The sequence below is a fragment of the Lynx rufus genome, unplaced genomic scaffold, assembly GCF_022079265.1.
Source record: "Lynx rufus isolate CCGP_SWC_20201006 ecotype Redwood Valley unplaced genomic scaffold, mLynRuf1.p SCAF_6, whole genome shotgun sequence".
In the NCBI taxonomy this organism is placed as follows: domain Eukaryota; kingdom Metazoa; phylum Chordata; class Mammalia; order Carnivora; family Felidae; genus Lynx; species Lynx rufus.
In genome coordinates, this window is record NW_025814878.1 from 78,471,528 (window position 1) to 78,499,214 (window position 27,687).

General features: G+C 37.6%; 1 protein-coding gene across 1 annotated transcript in view; it reads left to right on the forward strand.

The window, feature by feature from the left end:
• Positions 1–27,687, forward strand: part of COL12A1 (collagen type XII alpha 1 chain) — a 112,944-nt gene that overhangs the window by 67,380 nt on the left and 17,877 nt on the right. Inside the window, exons 34-53 of the mRNA XM_047102604.1 lie at positions 306–448; positions 1,764–1,893; positions 2,467–2,609; positions 4,304–4,433; positions 6,807–6,926; positions 8,219–8,365; positions 9,140–9,256; positions 9,686–9,832; positions 10,374–10,448; positions 12,289–12,428; positions 13,756–13,879; positions 14,054–14,197; positions 15,897–16,061; positions 17,386–17,424; positions 17,521–17,659; positions 19,749–19,891; positions 20,168–20,277; positions 23,917–24,066; positions 25,929–26,006; positions 27,325–27,411. Coding sequence (XP_046958560.1) covers positions 306–448; positions 1,764–1,893; positions 2,467–2,609; positions 4,304–4,433; positions 6,807–6,926; positions 8,219–8,365; positions 9,140–9,256; positions 9,686–9,832; positions 10,374–10,448; positions 12,289–12,428; positions 13,756–13,879; positions 14,054–14,197; positions 15,897–16,061; positions 17,386–17,424; positions 17,521–17,659; positions 19,749–19,891; positions 20,168–20,277; positions 23,917–24,066; positions 25,929–26,006; positions 27,325–27,411 — 2,471 coding nt within the window. The remainder of the gene's footprint in view (positions 1–305; positions 449–1,763; positions 1,894–2,466; positions 2,610–4,303; positions 4,434–6,806; positions 6,927–8,218; positions 8,366–9,139; positions 9,257–9,685; positions 9,833–10,373; positions 10,449–12,288; positions 12,429–13,755; positions 13,880–14,053; positions 14,198–15,896; positions 16,062–17,385; positions 17,425–17,520; positions 17,660–19,748; positions 19,892–20,167; positions 20,278–23,916; positions 24,067–25,928; positions 26,007–27,324; positions 27,412–27,687) is intronic.

Below are 27,687 nucleotides of genomic sequence, written 5' to 3' on the forward strand. Positions count from 1 at the left end.
GTTTCTTTTCCAGTTTTGCCTCCCTTGTCCCTTGTCCTTTTATGGCCAGCCCAGTACTACTACTTGTACTAGCTTGTTTTTATTGGCAACAGTTTTGCTTCCATATAGAAAAAGGCCATAATTGGCTAACTTAGACTGAATTTGGATTTGGAGGGTTTTAATCTGCTTTTGTGGGTAGATAATTAGAAATTTAAGGAGGACAGTATTTTATCCTGTTACAGAGTATAACTCCCGAAGAAGCGATAACAAAAGCTTGACCTACATAAACAGACTTACAAAATATGTGTTGGCTTTTCTTTCCTCAGTGGTGAGAGGGCTGGCAAGGAATGTCCAAGTGTACAATCCCACGCCAAACAGCCTAGACGTCCGCTGGGACCCTGCGCCGGGGCCCGTGCAGCAGTATCGCATCGTGTATTCTCCTGTGGCTGGCACAAGACCGTCGGAGTCTGTAAGCAATCTGGTCCTCTTCGAGCTCAGTGAAAGAGCTGTGTAGACTCTACTGCACCTCCTGCTGTGGCTGCTGGGCCAGACGGATAAGCCAGTTACTGGAGTGGCAGCGAGTCTCATGCAAACTTCATTTCCTGATGAGCTTAGTCTTGTGTTTGTGTCTTGTTTGGTAGCCTGTGTGAATGCCAACCACAAACATGACCATGAATAATGCTTAAATGATTGCACCTAACGATTTAAGGCGGTGTACTAAATTTAGGGTTAGTTAGCAAAGATGGATTTTGGGAAAATACAAGTCAGCTATATGAGTTAAATACCCCAGTAATAAATGCAAATCATTAAGAGACCTTGTCAGTATGGGCTTTTGTTGTAACGTAGAAATGTCTGTGTTATGAAAATATCTTAAAGTTTGCCTTCACTGGCTCTTACAAGTTGCCCAGTCTGTTTCAATTCACAATACTATTTAGTTTTTTTTGTTTTTGTTTTTGAGAGAGAGATGAGAGGGAGTGGGTGTGCACATACACGCACAAATGGGGAAGGGGCAGGAGAGAGAGAATCTTAAGCAAGCTCCACGCTCAGCACAGAGCCTGACTCAGGGCTTGATCTCACGACTGTGAGATCATGACCTGACCCAAATTCAAGAATCAGATGCTTAACTGACTGAGCCACCTAGGTGTCCCCTATTCAGTTTTATAAGTAGATTGATGATGTAGAAATCTGAAATTAGTAATTTGAATAGAAATAGTATCAGAACACCTAGGGAAAAGTAAATTTATGGACTAATTTACGTCTTTATAAAAATGGACAATGGCGGTGAACAAAGATAGACAAATGATTTGCATGTCTCTGTGTATGGTGGGACTTACTCAGGCAACATTGTCCTTGTCCATTTTATGGAGTAGCTCTCGATTTTAATGCAAAATCTCTCCCCTACTAGTGTGTGTGTGTGTGGGGGGGTCCCTTCTCTTATGTGTGTCTAACAATCAGGATGCTCTGTGGGTAACTAGCATGAGCCCTGGATTTGAGAATCTTTATAGTAAACATAAATGCGAGACAACTGAAGCTACTAAGGGTAGTTTAGCATATTCAGTAGTTTAGTATGAACTAAATTTTTTTTTTTTTTGGAGGGGGAATTTCTGAGGATAAATTGTATCTGATAGTGTGGCTTTGCCAGATCTCATGAGGAAGCATAGTGGTTGGCTTCTGACGTGCCTGGGCTCAGCTTTTAATTGTAAATGTTATTGTGTTGACTAATAAAAAACTTGATAAGCATTTGAGCTGTTGTCAAGCAGAATTTGGCATTTCTTCCCCTCCAGATGGTGGTGCCAGGGAATACCCACACGGTACACCTGGAGCGGCTGATTCCGGACACACCCTATTCTGTGAACATTGTAGCTCTCTACTCCGATGGAGAGGGAAATCCCAGCCCTGGCCAGGGCCGAACGCGTGAGGCAGAAATCCTTTCTCCACCCCCTTCCCTTCTAACTAGGTTGGCAGGGCTTCTCCAAGTGAGTGAGAAGTGGGAGGTGGGTGCTGAGTGAGAAGTGGTGAGCACTGTCTCCACCTTTGCACAGACGAGAGTAGGCCTGGGTATGTGGTTCTGCCTGGGCATCCTCACGTTCAAATTCCAGGCTAAAGCTCTGGGCCCATGACTGCTGTCTGTGCTGAGGGAACTTCATTCTGCCATTTTCTCATCTGGGACCTAAGTTAAAGAGGAGTTTTTCTCTTCTTCTGCCTTGCAGTGGATCTTCTCACCAAGTGGGCACTTGAGAGATGTGAGGGCTTGGCTTCTATGTTTCATTAACAGGAGGTGGTTTATAGTAGTTGAAATAATCCCTTTCTCTCCCAGTCTGTATATTTAGTTTCAAACATAAGGGAGTAAATATCCTAACGAATGTGAGGCTTCCCCAAGTAACTCCTTTATACCTTTGTAACATTATCCTATGCCCCTTCTGCCACCCCCATGTCTGCCATGCTCACAAGTGGGCAACTAACTGTATTCTATTTTTATTTATTTAGTACCACGAAGTGGACCAAGAAATATGAGAGTCTTTGGGGAGACAACCAATAGCCTCTCTGTAGCCTGGGATCATGCTGATGGGCCGGTTCAGCAATACAGGATCATTTATTCTCCCACTGTTGGAGATCCAATTGATGAATATGTAAGTTCAGTTCTCATTTATTTGAGCATTTTATAATCTCTCACCTGGCAGGGGGGTGAAATTAAGTTGGTTTTTTTTTTTTTTTCCTTTGAGAGTGTACTGTGATTACAGCTGAGTCCTTGACTCTTGGGTGACAGTCACATTTGTTATGAGTTTCTCTGACACAATACTGACACAATACTTTCTCTGACCCAAATACGTCTAATGTGTCTCCCACGTTAGGGAGAGTCAATGCCTTTGGGCTCATTTTGTTCTAAAGACAGACTGAAAAATTGTCTTATTGCATGAAATACATATTTCTAGCCACCTAATTTTGTTCAGAACTGAGTCTAGTGAAACATGATACCTACTATTCTGAGCTACCTAAATTAATGTCCAAATGATACGACCCTGCAAAGCCTAACCTTTCTTTAAATCTGATTTCTCTATAAGATGCCCCTTCAGTATTCCAGTGCTAACTGATGCCTCTTTTCTTTAAGTTTAACATTTTTTGTTGCACTGGTTTTGGAATATAATATGCTGTCAGATTACCTGAAAACTTTTTATGTGTCACAGTGTCTCTCTTGAACCAGATTTAGGTTTCTTGTAACTTCCTCACAGCCCTCACCAGGCATATCCATTAGCTATGGATGGAAAAACTTACCACTTTTTAAAAAATTTAGTGGTTAATTGAAATGATAGGTCAATTGAAGATTACACAAAATGTTGATTATAAAGCAGCTAGGTCTGTGGTTTGCAATCATTCTGCCATAGACCTTCTTTGATCACCCCCCCCACCCTTGGTTATCATCATGTTCTATTTCATCTTTTGAACTTGATATCTTAAGCTTTAATTCAGACACCCATTTTTATTTATCAGAAACACATGCAATTGTCATTTAGAGTTTCCCATCAAAATGAGATACGCAGTATTACCACACTTAGTTTGCCAAAGCAGAGAAGCTCATGCTTTAGCATTTATTCAGTCTTGCATTGGACAAATGGTCAACTTCCCCCCTACTTTCTGAAAATATAATTTCTTCACCCAATTCACAATTCAGGGGACTCCATGCTGGGAACCACTGGCATAAGCAGTGCACATTGTTTGTAGAGGTAAAGCATAGGGTTGGAAGAGAGATAGATATATCTGGTTCATTTCCTCTTCACGGGGGTAGTTGAATGTATTTTCCATTTCCTGTTTTTCGTCTTTTCCGCCTAATTAGTATCAGCCAAACTGATATCCCTGAGGGCAGACAAGGAGTCCATTTTTGTTCACCAAAGCATTCCCAGCAGCTATTGCCATTCCCACAGTGGCTGCGTGGTGGGAATTTGCTGTGGGAGTACATGAAAATGTAACACACATGGATGAGAGGTGGAGACAAACCTTGCTGCATGCTGCTGACTGCCGCAGTACCCAGTAATGTGCACCGAGGTGTTGTATGTGTTCTTACCTTTCATCCTCACCATTTCCTCCACGATTTTTCTGCTTAGTCACAAGGCTGATAAATGGCTGATCTGGGATTTGAGCCCAGATCTCTCTGACTCTAGAACCACTCTCCTGCCGCTGCACAGAGGCAGTGTAGACCTTGATTGAGCATTGTGCAACAAAAACAAAGGATGAAGAAACTGTTACTGTTTATAGAAATACATAAAACAATGTTGCCTTTTGATCTGGAAGCTCTCTAGCTGATAATTTGTCATTTAACTTCTTATAGACCACAGTCCCAGGCAGAAGAAATAATGTAATGTTGCAGCCCCTGCAGTCTGATACTCCATATAAAATTACTGTTATTGCTGTTTATGAAGATGGAGACGGTGGCCATCTAACAGGAAATGGAAGAACTGGTAACTGTCTTCATCCTTTTATAATCTTTAAGTTTTTCCTTTACCAGTACATCCCAAATATTACATTAATACTGCATTAACATTTATATTAAACATTGAATTTTGTCAAAATGATATGGAAATAGAATTTGTATTTTAACTTTTTAAAAGTCCCCTAAAAGAAGAAAAAGAGGCAAAATCTGCATATTTTGCTTTGCTTGAGATAGTTTTGTTTCTCCTTTGGAAAACCATTGTTTCTCCGAATAATGGTTTAGTTTGTGTGGTATCAGTAAAGGATGTAGCTGTTAACTCAGTCAATTTAGTATCAGCAAAAAACACTCTATCATGATAAAATGTTAAGTCTCAAATAAAGAAGCAAGATGATTGGTACTCATCTCTGTCTTTGCAAATTTAGCTTTTTTTTCTGTTGTACCAAGTAATTTACAGAAAATTATTAGTGTTCGGATCCCCCTTTTTTTTAATATATGAAATTTATTGTTAAAATGGTGCCCATACAACACCCAGTGCTCATCCCAAAAGATGCCCTCTTCAATGCCCATCACCCACCCTCCCTTCCCTCCCACCCCCCATCAACCCTCAGTTTGTTCTCAGTTTTTAAGAGTCTGTTATGCTTTGGCTCTCTCCCACTCTAACGTCCTTTTTTTTTTTTTTTTTTCCTTCCCCTCCCCCATGGGTTCCTGTTAAGTTTCTCAGGATCCACTTAAGAGTGAAACCATATGGTATCTGTCTTTCTCTGTATGGCTTATTTCACTTAGCATCACACTCTCCAGTTCCATCCATGTTGCTACAAAGGGCCATATTTCATTCTTTCTCATTGCTCGGATCCCTTTTCTTTATTTTTTTCTTTTTTAAAAATAAAGTTTATTTGTTTTGAGAGAGAGAGAAAGAGAGAGAGCATGCAGGGGAGGGGCAGAGAGAGAGAATTCCAAGCAGCCTCCTCACTGTTAGTGCATAGCTGATGCGGGGCTCCTGACCTGAGCCGAAATCAAGAATCTGAAGCTTAACCAACTGAGCCACCTGGGCTCCACGGTGGGCCCCTTTTACAGCTTACACTGGTGTCAGTTTCTTATTGTTTAGAGCAAAGGTCCTCCAAGTTGGTTGCTCCCTGAAATTACCTGAAGAGCCTTAAAACCCCCAGAGATACTACTGGAACTGGTTTGAACTGTAACCTGGATCCACTTATGTTCTAGCGCACAGCCGAGATTGAAAGTCATTGGTTTAGCATAAAGGCAGGCTGGGCTATATAGGTCTGAGTTCTGTTACCGGTAAATATCAGTGTTCCTCTTTCCACTTCATTCCGCAAAAACCCACTAAAGTAAATGATTTCAGGTTCCTTGCTACACTCAGTTGCCCAAACACTTTCAGTGCTTAAACAATCTTGACATTACAAAATTTGGGGGAGGTGACATTTGAAAGCTCCCAAGAGAAAAATAAATACCTATAGAGTTGTTTTATCTCAGCCTCTCAAGGCCAAGAATTTATATATTTATTGATACTTATTGTCTGCAGGACTGAGTCAATGGAGTCTCAGTTCAGCGACTTGACGATTTAAATTGAACAACTTTTCACTTTCCCTTAGGTTTTAGAATACTCTCTGGTACTTTTCTTGGGAAATGGCATATTTTAGAATTTTGTGCTTATCAAAATATAAAAAAAAAAATCTTTACCAGACTTAAATTTTCAAGGAAGTGCCAAAGCCATTTCCAGTTTCTCTTGCAAAAAAAAAAAAAAGTGTTTAAATTGAATCCTTTATAATATATGTTATGTATCTAATAATATAAATAAAAATAATAATGCAGTAACTACTCAGCATGCTACCTAACAGCATTGGTTTTACAGGGTGTGGAGTTGGAGGCAGTACCCCTGGAGACTTGATTTGCTCTAGGTTATGATGGGGGAGGATAGAAGGGTGCTGGGAAAGAACGTCATTTTGGTCACCAGCGAGCTGTGTGGTCTTGGGCAAATCAAATCTTATTTATGTGATAAGGTGGTTGGACTAGACAGTTTCTAAATTGCTTTTTGGCTCTAACAATCTGTAATGTATAACAGGCTACAAATAGTATGAGATCTCTTGTATTTTCTGTTAATCTGCATTATATAGCCTAATAGCTCTGGGAATCATCAGTTGCTGGGGCCATTTGAGTTACTGTTTGAATTTGGAAAACTACTAAGTTTCCCGTTGAACGTTTCACAGCTTTGAAATTGTTTTCTGGATGAGGGCATCTTATTAAATTATTGTCATGGGACCGCGCAGTCAATACTCATAATGTCCTATGCTCTCTGTATGGCTTATTTCACTTAGCATAACACTCTCCAGTTCCATCCTTGCTTGTCAATGAGAGGTCAGTAATGTGTGCCAATATTTGTTTGCAGTGGGACTGCTTCCACCTCAAAACATACACATATCTGATGAATGGTATACGAGATTCAGAGTATCCTGGGACCCTTCACCCTCTCCGGTTCTTGGATATAAAATTGTGTATAAGCCAGTGGGTAAGGAAATACCTTTATTGCCATACAAATGCATTAAAGAGTTTATTGTTTATGAGGGAGTCTTTACCGCATCCTCGGTGATTAGATTCTCTTGAGAGTTTGGTTGTCACATCAAGCCCTCTCCCACTAGAGGCAATATTTTTGGAAATAATGTTCTAAGCCTATGGTCTGAAGTGTCATTGTTACTATGGGTGTAGATGAGACTCTCCTTATATTGCATGATTATAAAGTTTGGTCTGGTTCATAAAATGACACAAATGGAATCTGTGTTCAGATATTCTATATGTTATTATGATTGTGAAATAATGCATATTTAATCAATATAAACTTCTGTGTTCTCCCATTATGTCAAGGGCATATGCATTTTAGTTTATTCCTGACAGGCTTGCTTTCAACTTCCCATTAACATTTACACCTAAGTGGATATCACCTTGATTAAGTGATTTGCTATCTCTGTTTCTATGTTCTGCCTGTATGCTTAGCAAAATGGAAGAAAAGTGCTCTTTGTACCAAATTTGCGAGGGTATCGTTTATGCACCCAGAAAGGGTGTGAGCTATGAAAAATAAAGGAGAGAGGGCAAGAGAAAGGAAACGTGAGCTTCGAGAGAGAGAGCTTAAAGGAGGAGAAGGTGTTGCTAATTGAGGACCTTCAGGAACCAAACTCATGGAATAAGAACCAAAATAGAATTTCTTTTCTTTTTTTTAATGTTTATTTTTGAGAGAAAGAGAGTGAGCAGGGGAGGTGCAGAGAGAGAGGGGGACAGAAGATCCAAAGTGGACTCTGTGCTAACAGCAGAGACCCCTATATAGATGGGGCTCAAACTCACAAGCTGTGAGGTCGTGACCTGAGCAAAAGTCAGACGCTCGGCTGCCTGAGACAACCAGGCACACCCCAAGATAGAATTTCTTAAATCATCTCTATAACAAATTGGAAAAATGTTAACTGAGCACCTACTATGCACAAAGCACTATGCTGCCAAATTGGGGCTTAGAGAAGAGGCTTGAGGGGTCTAGGGTAGTTACTATCATTAAAGGAGCATTGATTACAAACCTACTACATTCTAGGTACTGTGCTATGTATGCTTTGATTATAAGAGGGTGAAGAATTCAGTCTCTGCTTATAGTTTTGTATTCACCATATAATGAAACATGTGCTACAGTGAGCAGGTGCAGAAGGGGCTGTGGAATTAATGGTGTTCCTACCATCATTTGAGTATAAGTTATTTGATTTTAAGGAAAATTTGAGACTAGTGGTGGCATATTTCTATGTATTTTTGTGATTGTTCTTAAAGGTTCCAATGAGCCCATGGAAGTTTTTGTTGGAGAAATGACATCATACACGTTACACAATCTCAATCCCAGCACCACCTATGATGTGGATGTTTATGCTCAGTATGATTCTGGACTCAGTGTCCCCCTGACGGATCAAGGCACTACATGTGAGTGACATATCTTCTCATGGTTGTAAGAAAGAGTGTGGTGCAGATTGCCAGGTCAGCCTGTTCTAATTTCATTTCTTCTTAACATATGCATGTTTCCTCGGCAATAAGGAGGTGGCCCTTTGTTGTCTAGCCACACAAATATATAAGTAATATAATTGAGTATACAAAAATGTATGTGATTTTTTTTTATTTCTTGTAAAATATGTTTTGAATTTTGAAAGATAAAAAGTATAGAAATTATGATTTTATCCATGAATTATCTGTAAAATTAGATTTGGAATGCCATGTAGTTTTTTTTTGACATATGTGATGTTAAAACATATATTACTTAAATGATTGATTCAATTGAAAATTTTCACAGAAATGCCATGATTAATGACTTGGCCCAAAGATAGATTTTGTGGTCACCAAGTAGTTAATAACTATTTAAGGACTTAGAAGATAGCCTTTTAGAAAAATTTCTTATTATTATTTTACATGAGATGTCTTGGTTCTTTGTAGTGTCCAGAGGGACTATGTAGAATTTCTTTCCCTTGAGAACTAGTGATAGAACAGGAGGTCTGTTTTAGCTGTACCACATTTTCCTGTATGTTTCTTGTATGTTTCTTACAAGGAAACATACTAAGAACATAGGCATTTGTTTTTCAGCTACAGTGGAAGTTTTAAAATTGTGTTTTGATTAAAAGTATGCATTTTTGTCTTTATTCGTGAAGTAAATCTGTTTTTCCTTTCTTTCTTTGTTTCTTTCTTTCTTTTTTTTTTTTCTCGTAGTGTATTTAAATGTGACAGATCTGAAAACTTACCAGGTCGGGTGGGATACGTTCTGTGTTAGATGGTCACCTCACCGGGCAGCCACCTCCTACAGGCTAAAACTAAGCCCTGCAGATGGTATGTGTGTAACAACAACAAACAAACAAACAAACAAAAAAATTAAAAAAAAAAAAAGGAATGGTCACAGAGTAGCAACATTTTAAAATTTTTTTTTTTTTCAACGTTTATTTATTTTTGGGACAGAGAGAGACAGAGTATGAACGGGGGAGGGGCAGAGAGAGAGGGAGACACAGAATCGGAAACAGGCTCCAGGCTCTGTCTGAGCCATCAGCCCAGAGCCTGACGCGGGGCTCGAACTCACGGACCGCGAGATCGTGACCTGGCTGAAGTCGGACGCTTAACCGACTGCGCCACCCAGGCGCCCCGAGTAGCAACATTTTAAACTTCAGTAATGGAGATGCTATTTTGTCTACAAAATTATATATAAAAATGTCTTTACATATATTTGATGGTGACACTGGCATTTTCCTTTGTTGTCATAATCAGGAACCAGAGGACAAGAAATTACAGTGCGTGGATCGGAAACCAGTCACTGCTTCACTGGTCTGTCACCAGAAACTGATTATGGTGTCACTGTTTTTGTGCAGACACCAAATCTTGAGGGACCTGGAGTCTCTGTCAAAGAACACACCAGTAAGTTTTTGAGTAATCTGAAAGTCTCTGTAAGGTGTCAGAATAGAATGTTCTACGTGTGGGAGACTTTAGTGGCTCCGGTGTAGACACTTCTCCCTTTGGGCAATAGTAATGATTGGAATGATGGCAGATTCATGAAGAAGGAACCTGTGGCTGGTTCAGGACTTTTATCTACAGCAAATCCATGTTGTCCCTGTTACAGAGTTGGTGTTATTTTAAGGGAAGGGCTACAGGAGGGAGATACGGCTTTTGCTGGCAGTGAGAAGGTGAATATGCACTCGTATTAGTGACCTTTACTCATTTGACCCTATTTGAAGGCCTTTCATCCACCCTTTGAATTGTCGTTTTGCTTTCTGCAGCTGTTGTCAATGTTTGAAAGACTACCAATGATATCAAATTTGGATACAATAGAATTTCCAGTATATCAGTGCCAATGAGACTTGATTTGTTATCTAGGACTTAAATTGCTCTTAACATGCGCTTCCTGTGTTATGAAATTTGCACAGGTTATATTCTTCTAATTATTATTTTTTAATTCCAGCTGTGAAGCCAACAGAAGCCCCTACGGAGCCTCCCACACCTCCTCCCCCTCCCACAATTCCACCAGCCCGGGAAGGTAAGTACAGCATGTTAGGCAGTACATTCAGCTGATAGGGATTTATAGCCTTCTTATTTATGTAGCCTAGATGCTACTTCCGACTGATATAGGCTATCTCTGATTTATCATCTTTGCTGAAGAGTTTTTAGATTAAAAAAATAAAAAGATTACCAGTAATTGTTTTTCTCCCGCTCAGGTGGGAGTGTGAATGAACTCAGTCATAAGCTATAGCTCTTCAGTTGGAACTCTCTTTCCTCAATTTTGCAGATTAATGTCTAGTGATACTTTGCATTGTCCATAGCCCCATGGTGGGCATTTCTTTTTCCTGGATGCTGACATCAATAGGCATTGTGAACCTTTTTGGCTGTATCTTCAACCTACACCTGGGGCCTTCGGCTTTGGAATTCCTGGCTTCTGCCCTGGATTGCACAAAGTTAAAAAATGTTCATTCAATGCAGTTTTGAGACATAATTGTCACTTGCAGGGAACTGGCAAAAAGACATAGTGAGCTAACAGAACTGGTCTCTCAGTACTTTGGGGCACTTCTCAGTGTTTTATCAGATCAAGTTTAAGCTAATTAACTACTGCTTTATTCTTTCCCCAAGTTTCTGTTTCTGGCACTCAACTGAAAGAATTTCAGATTTTATAAGTATTTTTCTTTTGTCTTAGAGGGCTCTAGAATGCTACAACTTTATTAAACCTACTAAATAAATAAAATAAAAAAATTAAAAATGTATTCTTATATGATAAAATAATAGTATATAGGGTAAATTGTATTATAGGGTAAAATAATAATGGGTTTCTTTAGACTGTTGAAAGAAATTCAGTAAAAAACCTTGTCCTAAAATATATTAAATTTTTCTTAATAGACTTTTTTTTTTTTTTTTTTTTGAGAGAGAGTATGAGCAGGGAAGGGGCAGAAGGAGAGGGAGAGAGAATCCCAAAAAGGCTCCACGCTATGCATGGAGCCCAACACAGGGCCAGATCCTATGACTGTGAGATCATGACCTGAGCCAAAATCAAGAGTTGGAGGCTCGATGGACTGAGCCACTCAGGTGCCCTAGACTTTACTTTTTAAAGCAGTCTTAGCAAAATTGAGCTGAAAGTACATAGAGTTCCCACATACAACCTGCCCCTCTCACACATAGCCTCCCTCAGTATCAACACTGAACACCACAGTGGTGCATTTGTTACCATGGGCCTACACTGACACATCATTTTCATCCATAGTCCACAGTTTATGTGAGGTTCATTCTTGGTGCTGTATATTCTACATGTTTTTATATACTAAAATTTTAATTTTTTTAACCCTCCAGGTCTGAAAATTCAAATCAAAGATAATTTATTCCTTCCCTTCCCTTACTCTGTATGATTCTAGTGGCCTAATTTAAAATGAAAAGACACCTAATTTGCACCAAATCTTTGACAATTATGTACAAAACCTCCAGACCCACTGATGGGTATTCTTAAATTCTAGACATTGTTGCTTTTCATTTTATTTCCTCCTCATCTATTGTTTGAAACCACTTGAGAAGTTCCACAAGGAAAGAGCATATATTTGCATAATGGATCTAAGCAGGTGGAGTAATTCCAGACCAGAAATTAAGGGACAATTAGACTAGTGCTTCTCAAACTTTATTGTGCATGTGAATCGTCAGGATACCTTGTCATTGCTAATCTGATTCAGGAGGTCTTGGGTAGGGCCCAGATTCTGCATTTCTAAGAAGCTCCCAGGAATTGCTGCTGCTGCTGAAGACTACTTTGGGTAGGGGGTGTTGGGCTACACTTCTCAGCTTTGTAACTTCATTTGAGTAAAAGAATTCATGAGAATTGGGGTTTCTCTGTTTTTCCCCCCCAGTATGCAAAGGGGCCAAGGCAGATATTGTATTCTTGACTGATGCCTCCTGGAGTATCGGGGATGACAATTTTAACAAAGTTGTAAAATTCATCTTCAATACTGTGGGAGCCTTTGATGAAATCAGTCCTGCTGGAATTCAGGTGGGTGCTGTTTCATAGTGGCTATTCATTTGTAAGGTCTTGCTATTTCCTTTGAATTTCTCTTTTTAAGTAGAAAGGCTTTTCTGTATAAACTATGTTTTGACTTTTGTTATTTACTATTTTTCTTTACACATGTATTTTTGGGAAGGAGTTGGATATAAATGACAAATAGAAAAAGAAATCCTTCCGTAGATATTCTCTTGGCTAGATGATACTGCTTTTGGAGAATTTAGGGCATTCTGACTCTGACTTCCTGCTTAAGACTTCCGACAATGATACATTTCCATAAAAGGTCATCTAATGTTCTGGAAATTAAATGCATTGTGATTGTCAATCCCTATTAAGATAGAGGACACAGTGATGAGCAGTGACTGGCGTGGGTGTGTGGCGTTTCATACTTCATCACTGTGGCATCTTTGATTATAAAAATAAGAGATTTTGACATAAGCCACACGTAAGTTCATAAACAAATCATGTATCCTTTTATGGAATATACTACATTTAAAATCCCCAAATAATCCTGTGAACATTTTTCCAACCCAAGAAGAGTAAAAAATTCAAGCTAGTTATAGTCTTAAATTAATGTTTTAGCAATTAAGCCATTTTTTTCATCCATTCAGACACTGAGATTTCTAATAAAAAGTAAAAAATAACTACTGTGTCATCTACTTTATATATGTGATTGTCAGTCCTTAACATGACTCTGGAAAGTAAGGATAGTTATCTCCATTTTACTGATATGGAAATGAAAGCCCAGAGAGGTGCAGAACTTCCCCTATGTCACACAGCTACTAAGAGGCAGAGCTAGGATTTGAGCCCATTGAATTCTGACTACAAAGCCTGTACTCTGTCTAGTAAATTACACTAAGTTTGTGGTGAGTGCTGATTATTAGCACACATATAACATTTTAATCTTACGATGAAGAATGAATGCAGTTAGTGAGAAGAAGCAGTTGGCTAAGGACCAAATTGCTTAGCCAACATTTGAGTTCAAGATGGTGTGTTCTCATTTCTAATCCTGGGACCTCACTCTTCCCTAGCCTTGCCCATCTCTTCCTACATCCTAGAGAAAAGATGTGAATACTATATGAATACAGCATATTTACAATGTTAATATCAATTATTGGTGGTTTCATTGAAGATTAGAAATTAGTAAATTTAATGAGACAATAGTAGTCAGTGTTATAGTATTAGCTATAAAGAGCTTATAATAGTCTGTCAAATCTAGGATATTTATTTTCCCCATTCAACAGCAGGAGGAGCCACTGGAAAATTGAACTATAGAAAGAGGTGTCTTAACCTCACCACCAACTACATTCCCTTTCAGGTCTCATTTGTGCAGTACAGTGACGAGGTCAAGTCTGAGTTCAAGTTGAACACGTACAATGACAAGGCCCAAGCCCTTGGGGCCCTCCAGAATATTAGGTACAGAGGAGGAAACACAAGAACAGGTACAGTTAATCAACTGTGAACGTAGACCTTCACTCTCCAAAGCATTTGGAGTGGTAGAACTGAGTGTACTACCACATTCTGATATTCATATTCTTCTCAGTTGAGTGTGTCTATTGGCATTTGGATAGTTTTCACTGAGGTGACAGTACAATGTTCCCTGCAACACTCTATAGGCAAAGCTCTCACGTTTATCAAGGAGAAGGTCTTGACCTGGGAGAGCGGCATGAGGAAGAATGTCCCCAAGGTGCTGGTTGTGGTCACAGATGGTCGGTCACAGGATGAGGTCAAGAAGGCAGCTTTGGTCATCCAGCAGTCGGGTAAGCACAGGCATGAATTTGATGTCTAGTGAGCGCACTCATTATCTTAACAGTTTTACATGTTCAGGAATGATTGCGAAAGATGAAACTGCTGATTTTACTTTATTTTTCCTGTTTTACTCTGGAGTCCATACCCTTGAAATGTTAGTTTATATTTAATTTGTGGATGGTTTAGTAAGTGCTGAGAAATGACATGGTGTGTATATATATATGTGTGTGTAAGATGTGACTTGGGGTATGTAAAAGAGCAAACCTAATTTCCCCATCATGGCTAGAAGGCTACAGAATGCAGTAATGGGATGGTCCCAGAGCAGACTTCCTACCATAGCAAGTGAATTTTGATGCTGGTTCCCTGTGCCAGGAGAAACATAGGGAAGCCTTTAGCTTTAGCACATCCTTGCAGATACAGTCCCAATGCAGATTGCTGAAAGGAGGAGGAGGAAGATATCTTTGAAGTGGACCTTGACAATCAAATATCCTGAGAGCCTCCTGGCAACACGGATTTGGATTCATTATTTAGGATTACTAGAGATGAAATTAGGTCTCACCAGCACTTGCGTTAACGCCCTCCACACCCCCAAATCCCAACTCCCAGGTAGAGTCCAAGGTTAACATATTTTAGAGAGAATTCTATTTTGTGCATGATTGACTGTAGTAAATTTAGAAAGTACTTTGTTATATGGAATTTTTCATCGGCACATACATAATTCTTTGGCTAAAAGCATGAGTCATGATTAGTGCTAAGTCATACTGTCTTCTTTCAATACAGATTGTTCTTTGTACTGACTTTTCTTTTTAAATAAGTTATTGCCTTTATTTTTTTAAGTTTATTTATTTGAGAGAGAGCAAGCGAGCGTGGGGAGGAGCAGAGAGAGAGGGAGAGACAGAATCCCAAGCAGGTTCCACACTGTCAGCGCAGAGCCTGACATGGGACTCAAACCCACAACTGTGAGATTATGACCTGAGCCTAAATAAAGAGTCGAACGCTTAACTGACTGAGCCACCCACTCATTGCATGAGTGCAATGTCATGCACTTAGAACAGATATCTACATATTTTGGGCTTTTGGTTGATTTAAGTTTGGGGTGATGCATGCTTTCTCAAGTTACCTTATTTATATCTCATTAGAGAACTAATTTCTTATATAGTCTACTTTTTTCTACTTTCAGACTAAGCTTTTGGAGTGAAGTCTTTGTTTATTTGTGTTAGCCTAAATAAATGAAAGTTTATTTCCACTGGGAATTATAGATTCCATTTCAAGAGTGGCCAAAGTGCTGCCTTTGAGCCTGAGTTGTTGAGAAAATCAGTTTCAAGAACTCAAAGTTTAAAATGAGCCCATTCTTGGTTTCTGAATTACGTAAGCTTAAAGTGTTAATGGTGCCTAAGAGAGCTGTCGAATGGATGGGTCTGTTAGGACTATGGATCTCTGGAAGGAAATGTGCACCACATCAAGTCTTTCTGCTGTTAAGATGTGCGCCTTTTGTTAGGATTTTATTTTAGGAAACCCAAATAATTGAGTTTTCTAAGCCAGAAAACAAGAAGACCTGGAAAAGTCCAAGAGAGTTTATGTCCATTAAAAGGACTTACTGCATATACTGAGAAAAATGCAGTGTCATTTCTGAAAAGGTTTTATTTTGAACTGCTGAGTAAAGTATGGAAAAGGGGACATGTAATTCACTCTATAAACACTGCTCTGCAGGGTTCAGTGTCTTTGTAGTCGGTGTGGCTGACGTTGACTACAATGAGCTCGCTAACATTGCCAGCAAACCGAGTGAACGGCACGTGTTCATTGTGGATGACTTTGAATCTTTTGAGAAGATTGAGGACAACCTTATCACGTTTGTCTGTGAGACTGCCACTTCAAGTAAGTCATGGTCCAGATGGATCCACAATCTCACCTGTTTTGGAAGAAAACGACTTAGTTGACAATGGCCTGTCCTGTATGGGATCAGGTCCGTGAGTAAATAGATTCGGGGAAATCACTTGGGAACCTGATGAATCATTGTTCCTATTGAGATCATGCTAAATGTGTGTTTGTCAGAGGTCCGCTTTTAGCCTTGAGGATGTAATATTCCTTGTATGGAAATGAAGTGTTTTAACATATCCTTTTCCCACCGTCCCAATGCTGTGACGTTTGAGTAAATTAATCTTCAGCTTAGAAATGCATTTATAGAAACATTTCTGTGAGATGAAGGTTTTCCCTATTAGTAATCAATTGGTATTTGTTCTGTCAACATCCGTGCTTCAAGGGAGCAAGGAAAACACTGACTTTTGCGTGTGCACTCCATAGAAATTCACTTGGTCCCCTTTTGGTTTTTTGGGTGTAGATTTTTCTTGTTTTTGCCAAGACTTCAATGCCAAGCTTTTCAAATACAGCGAAGGACCAAAGATCAATTATTTAAGTCAATTTATCCTCTTTCCCACCTGTAAGCACTGATTCTTGGGGTGTTATGGAGACACTTATGTGGCTAGTATTAGACCCCTGGTCCTAGGGAGGGCTACGCTTCACAGGTGTTATATCTTGCCTTCTCACACATTACTAAAAACTCAGAGATGTGCTTAGAGGTGGCAGCAGTGAACAATAATCTGGGGTTTACTCTCAGAACTCATGCCAAAGCTCAGAATGGAATTGCGCAGGGGAGGGAGGTAGTGGGTCTGGAGGTACCATTGCCTCCCTTGCGGTTCTGGGGTCCTGAAAGCCACCCTCTAGGATCCCTGGGTCTGGGGGCCCAGGGTGAAAACTGTCACACGCTTGTCACCGCTGTGTGACGTCCAATAGCTGACTTGGGGCTTGGGGGGTGGGAGGGGTTGGCAGACAGCTGAATAGGGACAAGCTTCTGCCTTTGCTTAAATCTAAAATCCACGGGGAGAAGAGTTCTTTAATCTATTGAAAAACATCTGAAAATTTCCCCCTTCAATTCTGTTTTTGCTATTTGTAAGAATACTGTAAAATTCCCACTGGGACTGGAGGATTTCAGAAAACATTGATTATACCAGTTAGCACTATAATTTCTCCTACACAAAGGAAGTCTACAAGAAATCACTTACAAAGGGTTAGATGGATGTTATTTTTGTAAATGAACGTACACTCCCATGACTTGGTATATGTACATAGCTGCTTCGTGTGCGTGTGTAATGTTTGTGTATCATGTGGCTGAATCGAACTCAGAGAACATTGTATGTTGCAGGTTGTCCTCTCATTTATTTGGACGGCTACACCTCACCCGGTAAGCATTTATACCCTTGGACTAACTTATTTCCAGATTTAAGCAACAAAATAATTAAAAGGACCTAATTTTGTTCTTTTCTTTTCTGGTGTAAAGGTTTTAAGATGCTTGAAGCATACAACCTGACAGAAAAGAATTTTGCTTCTGTACCAGGAGTCTCTTTGGAGTCTGGGTCTTTCCCCAGCTACTCAGCATACAAACTTCAGAAGAATGCGTTTGTGAATCAGCCTACAGCGTAAGTGTGACGAGGAGTTTCTTTCTCTTATCATGGGCCTGACACTTTTTTGCAGCTCTTAGAATTTTTGCTGACTTCTTAAAATCTAGAAACTTTAGAATTGTCAGAAGTCTCCTCATGGATGACTTAGCTTAGTTTCCTTAAATACAGTCGGTTTAAGTGTCTTCCCCATCGGGTCACACAGGAGACTAAGACTCCAGCCTTACTATTCTCAGACCCAAGAATCTCATCCTGGTTCTGAAATATTATGGATAATGGACCTTTTAGGATTTAAGGCTAGGATTGTAGATTTAAGGCTTCTTCTAAGGGAGGCTGTTTAAGCAGGAAGGCAACTAATTATTTTGAACATTTCTTCCTGTGGTGCAGAGGGACTGAATGGAATAAATGCCGAATGAGAGCCAGCATTCTTTTTAATGTTTCAGATCTGCAGAAGATGAAGTATTGTGGCACTTTTTCTTGTCCAAGATCAGACAGGCAGCGGTTAGTTTTTATTGGCCAATGCTCTGGCAATCTGTTGGGTAGCGCTAGCTGTTGTTATTTTACTTCATGAAAGTTGGCACCTGGGAATCATAACTAAAATATGTATTTTTTATTCATTAGAATTAAAACACTTTAATATGTGTTTGGCAGCTTATGGGAAGAAAAGAACAAGAAGAAATAAAGCCTTTAGAAACTTAGGACAGGGTCAGAAAATGATGTCTGAAATTTGAAATGCTCTGGGAAAGCTGATGGAAAGTTCAGAATAAAACCAAAGCTAATTTCTTTTAAGAAAGCACAGATCATATTGTTGTAGTTTGACCACACTGTAAGTTCCTAACTCTTTTATGGTTAACCATGATGGTTCACAGTTTTAGGTTTGTCAGTGAATCTTAATACCCGGTGTTTAACTTCAGTCACCACAAGGTATGATTCCTACATTTAATTTGTGACAGCCTGCTGTGTTCTCAAGAGTCAGAACTGTGGCTGAAAGACAGAAGCATGAATGCAATTACACTTTTTTCATAAGCACTCATTAACTAATGGAGAAACATGCACTGGGTGAGAGATGAATTAATATGGAAAAGATATTATTTTTAACATGGAATATTATGGAGATAGCAGGTTTTTGCATATATGAAAGGCATCATGTCAGCATGCTGAGAACATACGTTTTAAGAAGCAGGGCGGCATTGTGTTCCAGAAGTACCAGTGGTGTGGTACTAGGACATGAAACCTTCAGAGACATTCTGTGCCCTCCGTCAAAATTTGTGGAGGAACAGCTTCTTTTCTGTCCAAGAGTTGATAATTAAAGCCTTTTCGCTACCTTTAGGAAGAAAGCATTATTAAATGGTCTCACACAGAAAACCATCAATCCTGCTTCAGAGATTCCCCCGGAACAATGACTGACTCAACTCTGGAAGACACATGGGACCACATTTTTTGTCTAATGGCTTTAGAGCCAAGAAGCATTTCCTTTTAATTGAATCACATCCTTTATCTTCACTAAACGTTTGCACATGTACATGGGCTTAACGTTTATTACTGGTTTTATTTTTGGGAACATGTGAGCTTCTGGAGATTATGTGATTTATTTGATTTCAAGGGAGGAATTTGGAAGTGTAAAAACTATTAGAGATAGGCAAGGAGAAATTAAAACCTTAAGCTGTATTACTCATGATCTCATTCCCCTGACATTGGAAATTAAGCATATTTAGTAAGATTCATTTTCTTAAAATTACATCCATAGATACAGTGTCTATCACTCTAAAATCATTATGTAATTTTATAATCATATTTGTGTCTAGAAACAATCAACAGTAGGATATTAACAGTTATTAACGGTAGGATAAAAGACCATTGGGCAATTTCCCAGACTTTTGCAAATTTAGCCAATTGTAAATAATCTATTCACTACTTACATAATGGATCTTTAGTGTTTGCTCTTTTGATGTGTTTCCTAAATTTTTCCTTTTCTAATATGTCGCCAGATTATTATGACTAGCTTCTAATACTGCTGGTAATGAGTTTATTGTACAAAGATTTAAAATATTCTCTATTTCTGGTGAGAAATCTTTGTTAATTAACTAATCAGTTATGTTTTATCCAACAGAGATCTACACCCAAATGGACTTCCTTCTTCATATACAATTATATTATTGTTCAGACTTCTCCCAGAAACTCCCAGTGACCCTTTTGCAATTTGGCAAATCACAGATAGAGACTATAAACCACAAGTTGGAGTAATTGCAGATCGTAAGGATTTTTATCTTATTTTAAGGCACATGCATACTACTTTTGATTATGAATCCTCTTTCCTTTTCTTTAAAAACCTACTGAATGTATATAATTACTTGATACATGATTTTATGTTTAAAAATACAACGTATTGGTAAATATTCTAATTTTATTTAATCTCAACTGAAATTATTGAATATTTTAGAAATCTCTCCAACAAGAATCATTAGTTAATATTTTCCACATAAAGTATACCATGCATGTGATTTAATAACAATTATGTGTTGGTTACAGCTTCTAGCAAGACATTATCGTTCTTTAACAAGGATACAAGAGGTGAAGTGCAAACTGTTACATTTGACACAGATGAAGTGAAGACATTATTTTATGGCAGTTTTCACAAGGTAAAAACATAAAATATCTGATTATGTATAGAAAAAGGATATGATTTAAAAATTCAAACTAATTTATTATTTATTAAAAGGTCATGTTAAATTGGTAGAAACATAGCTATGTCTTTTAAAACCAAAATCTTCTTTTAAAGAATTTGATTAATTTGAGAATATTTAAAATAAAACAGTAAGGGGCGCCTGGGTGGCTCAGTCAGTTACGCGCCCGACTTTGGCTCAGGTCATGATCTCATCGGGCTCTGTGCTGACAGCTCAGAGCCTGGAGACTGCTTCAGATGCTGTGTTTCCCTCTCTGCCCCTCCTCTGCTCACACTCTGTCTCTCTGTCTCTCAAAAATGAATAAATATTTAAAAAATTTTAAATAAAACAGTAATTCTACTAACAAGGAGATAATTATTACTAACATGCTGATATGTTTTCAATGCTAATATCTTCAAAATTTGAATCATGTAGTAGGTATAGTTTTGTATGCCTATTTTTTCTACCTACCATTTTATTGTGAACCTTTATGTCATTTCATTTCAAAAGCTTAATTTTTGTGGATAGTATTTTAATTGATAAAAATAATTCTTTCATAGAGCACAGTAAGCTGCTTCTGCTTGTTTACCAAAGAGTTACAAGCATGCTAGTCCAAAAGTTATGATTATTTACTAAAGTAATTAAAATATTTATGAGAAATATTTATCTTACATGAACACATTATGAATTCTCTAAAAAATATTATTAAAAGTTCTAAGATGCATTCTTAGGGGATTGTCTATTCTTGTTGATCTTCATTAAAATTTTTTGTATGTCAACATTAGAGGATAATACACAAGTTCTATCAAATTTCTAAAGGACGATTAATTGACAAATAAGTACTACAGTTGGGAGCATTAGAAATGAAAAGAGCCATCTAGGTTAGAGTGGGCTTTTTAATGGTATTCCGTCATTCATTGGATTGAGTTAACAGGAGGAATAGCACTTGTGCAACAGCAAGGCACTTGGAAAATTAGTCCCCGTGCATAGGAGACAAATATTTCCAGTTCAGTCTGATTCTCAAGTAAAAATTGAACTTTCCTGTACTTGAGTAGTTTAGCTAGATTTTTTGAAAATTCCCTTCCTGAGAGTCTTGGTTTCTTTCCAGAATGTTTTTTCTTATTGATGAATCATTCTTGCAAAGGATAGCAAGGGACTCTCCTCATGAAGCTCAAAGTCACTTCAATGTACACATTGGTGAGAAGCAAAACAACAATGAAGGAAAAACAAAGATCTCTGAGTATAATGGCATATCTACTGCCATGATGAAGTACAGTAAAATAAATGCCTCACTGGGAAAGAAAATTCTAGCTTGACAAATATTATTAGCTTCAACTGCTCCTTATCTGATAATAGATGTTGAATTTGGCCAAGTTCTTATGAACTTTTTTGGCTCATTAATACACCTATTAAACTCACATTTCAGTAGTTGCTAAAAAGAACTATTTTATTTTTCCTTCCATACCACTGAAGATATTAGAAATTTATGAACCAACTGATAACCACTTAAACACTATTATGTTTAAATTTCCAACCCTCATCAAATACTTCATTCTACTTAAAAAAAAAGCAGTATTTTGTGCAGAGGTCTATAATGACAGTCATTAATTACAAATCAAGATAATTTTTTTTGACATTTCTTTCTTTGCTTGCTTTTATGGAGAGGCATTTGTGTTCTTAGGTTTTATGTAACGCCTCTTCTTTTTCCTTCTGACAAGCTCTCTTGTCTCCTCAAATCTGTACCTTTTTTTCTCATCAGACTTTTCTTTTTTTAGTTTCTCCTCTATGTTTTCACTATACTCTTTTTCCTCCTCTACTCTTCCACCCCATTCTTTTAACCTATTCTCATTTATCTCATCAATTCAAGTACTAAGTTCAGTCACTATTGTCTGTTTACATTCTTTACTCATTCAAAGATTCAAACACTTTTCTCTCATTTTCCATTTAATTTGGGAATTGAAGTTCTTCGGTCTTTAGGATGTGAATGAGTGGTACTCTGATAGTAGGAAATTAATGAAAATGACATGCAGGGGACTCTTGGGAGAAAAGGAGCATAGGGTAAAAGAGCTTAAGTAAGGAATGGCAGACAGCTATTGCTTTTTAAGGATTCTCTTGACACGTTTTGTGTCTCTGTTCCAAGTGAGAAGTTTGTCATAAGAAAAACAGTGGAATAGATGAAAAATAAAAGATTTGGGGACCAGTAGAACTTGGGAAGGGAGATGAATTGATAAGAGTGTTCCTATTTCTTCCTACTTTACTGTGACCAAAAAGGATTCACAGCTGGGAAATAGTCCCTAAATACTTGGGACAGTGGTCTACAGATGAAGAACCCACTCTGAAATGTTATTATGCCTGTATTTAAAATGTGATGAAAAGCATTGAAGAGATTGTAGGAAAATATGTTTTTATTATGAGTTTCTTAATGGCTAGTATTGACTGGCAATTGGAATAATTTTGTTACAAATTAAAAGTTTTGATTTTGAAATAATTTTGGGGGTACTATGGTTTTTTCAAAATATTTTGTGATTTTTTGCCTCTGAGATTGTTCATATAAGAGCCAAAAATAAGTTTTAGTTCTTATTAGATAATAAATATCTTGGGAATGCTTATATGGTATTCTTCTTGAATTCAATATTAGATGATTGTTCTGGGGACATTTAAAGTTAATTTTTAGTAAGCTATGTATCACTTTTATATAAAAGCAATCAATATGCAGTTCACACTTAGAACTTAACAGATGCACTAAATTAATGTTTTGGTGGTGATTCTATGTGGGAAAAATATTCACTATTTAAAAACATTGCCAGAGATTGTCCTTATGCTTACTGACTCAAAGAACTTAAGGGAATTTCTTTTCCTTTTAACTTGGAGCCAACTTTTCAAAGTAATTATCGAGTGCTTACTTGAGTTTTTGTGCTGTGATAAGTGGAAACTATGAGTATAACTATAAACTCAAAGATTACCTGCAGCCATTCTTTACACTGTTGAAATACAAATGTTTTATTAATTATCTGCACTAATAGATTTAAATTCTGAGTGTCCTGAATATCAGATAAGAAGTAAATCAACATAAGATTCTTTCCTTAAAAGGAAATTGAATCTTCTATCTATCAATTTCCAGAACCGAATCTCTGTAGAAGACGTGGGCTAATTCTTTACTATGTTAAATGTCTATATGGTATGCAAATTCTTTTTGGCTGAGATTAGGGAATAACAAGTTAAAAATTGAGTTTAGCAAAATCAATGGAAGACATTTGAGGATCCTGTTTACTGAGTATAACAATACATTAATAATTTATTAACTTGTATTTGAATAGTTCTTTATAGTTAATGGGATCATCTCATCTACTACATTATCTCTGGTCATCTCAGAAGGAGTACATATGGGAAAATAGGCAATTATGCATGTATATGTGGATGAAGGCTCATTTAATTTGATGTTTTTAATAAATGACATTGACATTGTAATCTGACTGTTGGGATTTTAGTCCAAGACTTGATTTGGGATAACAATAATATAAAGAACATATTTGTCAACCTGTGATCTAAATATGCAGAAATCACCCAAGTTTTTTGGGGTAGAAACTTTATAATGGAAACAAATGATCTTTTTAGGTTCATATTGTAGTGACCTCAAAAAGTGTTAAGATTTACATCGACTGCTATGAAATTATAGAAAAAGACATCAAGGAAGCTGGAAATATCACAACTGATGGTTATGAAATTCTTGGAAAACTTCTTAAAGGGGAGAGGAAATCAGCTACAGTAAGTCACACATTTTTATTTTTCTAGGTACTTTTCATTAAGATTGAAATAACATTTTAAAAATAATCAGTGGGTTGTTTTTGTTTTTGTTTTTGTTTTCTCAGTGTGTTTTAAATTGTCAAATTCCTTGGTCAGACTGAAACATCGAAAAAGTTACATTGAGGAAATATACTGCTGACAGAACATAATAATGTGGTTTACTGCTAGAAACAAAATAAGATGTCAAGACACCAGAGAACATCATGTAGTCATCTTGAAACAGTACCAAATTGGAGAGTAGAACACAAATAGTTGCCAGGATAATCAGTGAAATCTAAAATAACTCATTTTTTGTTCTTCAAAGATAGCAATTGTTAATACAAATTTCTGCAATCAAGACATTAAGCATTTGTAGCTTGATAACACAGACACAAACAGTGACTGTCATAGAGCCTGTGCTCTCTCTGAGAAGAGTCATCATCTGTCTGTCTCAGAAGGAAGATCAGTGTAGGAGGGCGGCCAGCTGACTGCATTACTCACAATTTGCACTGGCTCAAGTTTGAGGCGGGAGCATGCCAACCATATTTATAATGCTGTTTATTAGTAAAAATTTAAATCTAGAGTTTTCACTGTATCAGGCTAATTAAGTTTATATTAAATGTCAATCAATAATAATATTGATCCATAAGCAAGGTTAGGGGCACCTGGGTGGCTCAGTTGGTTAAGTGTCCAACTCTTGATTTTGGCTCGGGTCATGATCTCAGGGTCATAGGATCAAGCCCTGAGTCAGGCTCTGTGCTGAGCATGGAACCTGCTTAAGATTCTCTCTCCCTCTCTCTGCCCTTCTCTGGTCTAAAAAAATAAATAAAAGAAAGGTTAACATTTTTGGCTTTTTAAAAAAATTTACTTATAAATATTAAATTTATTAATTTAGCTTTCTTCCACACACAGGATTTTGTTCTCTTAGATTCACAAGTGAAATTTTTATTCTGAAATGTAGAAACCATTAGTGCAAACTTAACATATTGTGATAAACATCTGGACTTTTAATTTAATTAAATGTAAACATTTTTTAGGATTAATAGAATACTTAATATGCCTAATCTTATAAATCAATAATGATGGTAATAATGATAACTAAGATTTATCAAGCACTTAGCATGTACCTTTTTATTTTTTTTAATTAAAATATAGGCGACACATAATGTTATATTACTTTCAGATGTACAACAGTGATTCAACAAGTTTATACATAGACTTTTTAATGAATATTGTCTTTTTCTGTAAATAGAACAATTATAACAGGTTTATAAAAGGATGGCTACATCTAAGCAGCCTTTTCCTTTTTATCAAAATAACTTTATTTTTTAAATGTGGAAAGATAGAAAGTATATGCTATGTTGAAATAATTAAACTGAATCATCAAAGTTATTAGTCAGTCCCAGGTAAGAATTTATGAAAAGAAAACATCAATTTTAGAATAAATGAAGAATGTTATTTTTAATGTTATTTTTCTACAGGAGTGGACTTTTAAAAGTTGATTTAAATGGATGTAGTCTTCCAATTCTTAAATACATTCCTAATTCTTAATTAAAGAAATTAATGTTTTCTTAAAAAAAACAAAACTCAATCAAGCATTTTATTTTAGCCGGGGAAGTGAATCAGATGTGGGAATTTCACATATGCATTTTGTTTTAACATCTCCTTCTCTTAGGCACAGGTTTTTATGTTCTTCCTGTATGAAGTAAGGATCACATTGCCCTCAAGGGTTTGCACTCTTGAGAGAGTCTTTGTGAGAAATTGGCAAAGGTTAAAATGTGGAGTTGTTAATATGAAATGTTTTTCATGCATCTTTAGCTGATGTTTCTGTTGGTTGTTTGCAGTTCCAAATCCAGAGTTTTGATATTGTATGCAGTCCAGTGTGGACCAGTAGAGACAGATGCTGTGATATTCCCTCTAGGGTAAGTAAGATGGAATGGAACCGTTGTCGTGGTCTTAAAAGCCCTCCTGGAATAAGGGATGCGGATGCAGATGGTCTGGGAGAGGAAGTAGCGCTCAGCAACTGAATCTCCAAGACGGAGCCAAGGGATGTGCACGATGTGCATGCTCATCAGCTACCACAGCTGAGGCCAGTGACCTCCTCCTTTAAAATCCAGGAATACACAAGACCACATCTGAAATTCTCCCTAACAGCCAGGGTGGTTATGCGTAGTTAGAAAAGTCCGCTGGATCAGGGCGTTTGATATATCTATTAATTACAAAGCCCTCCTATTGCTTGTAAAATATTAGCATTTTACAGAATAAAAAACATCACCTTTGTGGACATCTAAGGCTTAGGGTAGACATAACCATATTACTTTATGAGATGATGGTTTTCCCTCATTGTGGCTACAAAGTTGAATGTGATGATGGAGTGGATGCTTTTGGCAAGCAGTGAGCTACATACATCCACAGGATCAACATGTGTTATTTATTCCACAAATGCTTATTGAGCACCTATTTATTATAAGCCAGGCACAATTTTATGTGCGTGGATTACAGCAGTGAAAGTGAATATTCTAGTGGAAGGAAAGGACAGAGAAAGAATTAACAAGTAGATACATGCTACATTACAAAGTAGAAAGTCTTATGATGAAAAAACAAATCATGGTGAAGGGATAGAGAGTCAGGCGAGCACTATCAGCCCTCAGTGATGAGGTGGGGTTTAAGCAGAGACCTGGTGAAGTAAGGGAATGTACAATGTGGATGACGGGGACTGCATTCCAATCAGGGGAGACTGCATATGCAAAGGTCCTAAGACCACAAAGTGCCCTAAATATCTGAGAAATATTAAGTAGATCAGTGGGGCTAGAGTAAAGTGAATGGGAAGGGCAGTGGTAGGCAATGAGATGGGCAAGGTGACGCTGGTTTGCAGAATGTGTAAGGCCTTCTAGGCCATGGAAAGGATTTTAGATCTTACTCTGAACAAAATGGGCATTGATATCTGAGATACTCAGCATTTCTCTAATACTGGATTAGAGAAAACCACATTAAATTACCAGTGGACTATGTGGTGGTTTTATAAGCATTTCTTCGTTATATAAGGTTTCCTAAAGTAAAACGTAAAGACATAAAAGACCAAAGCAAGATTCAACATAAGACTATTTTTACTGATAAATACAAATTATTTCTTCAACTTGAGAACCGAATTTCCTTGTGTATGTAAGACAGATGGGGGTGGAGGATTGGAAGACATTTCACTCTCAATTCATAGGTGAATATTCTTTTTCAAAATTTCAGAGAGATGAAGCAAAATGCCCTGCTCTTCCCAATGCTTGTACATGTACACAGGACAGTGTTGGACCTCCAGGTCCACCAGGCCCTGCGGTAAGGAAACTGCAATAGTCCTTCTAGCCTTCCTCTTAAATCTTTGGAGTGATCATCTTTTTGCTAGTATGTAGTGCATAAAATGCTTCCAGCCATCTGTCTTTTCTGGGACAGGCCATTTTTTTGTGGTATGTTTTGAGATCTGAAATGGAATAAATCAAGAAGAAAGTTTGAACACATTGAACACATTTTGTCTAGTCATGCAGGAATGAATGATTGGCTAGTATTCAAGAGCTATCCCCTTAGAGATGTGAATCTGGGTTTCCATCTGTAATC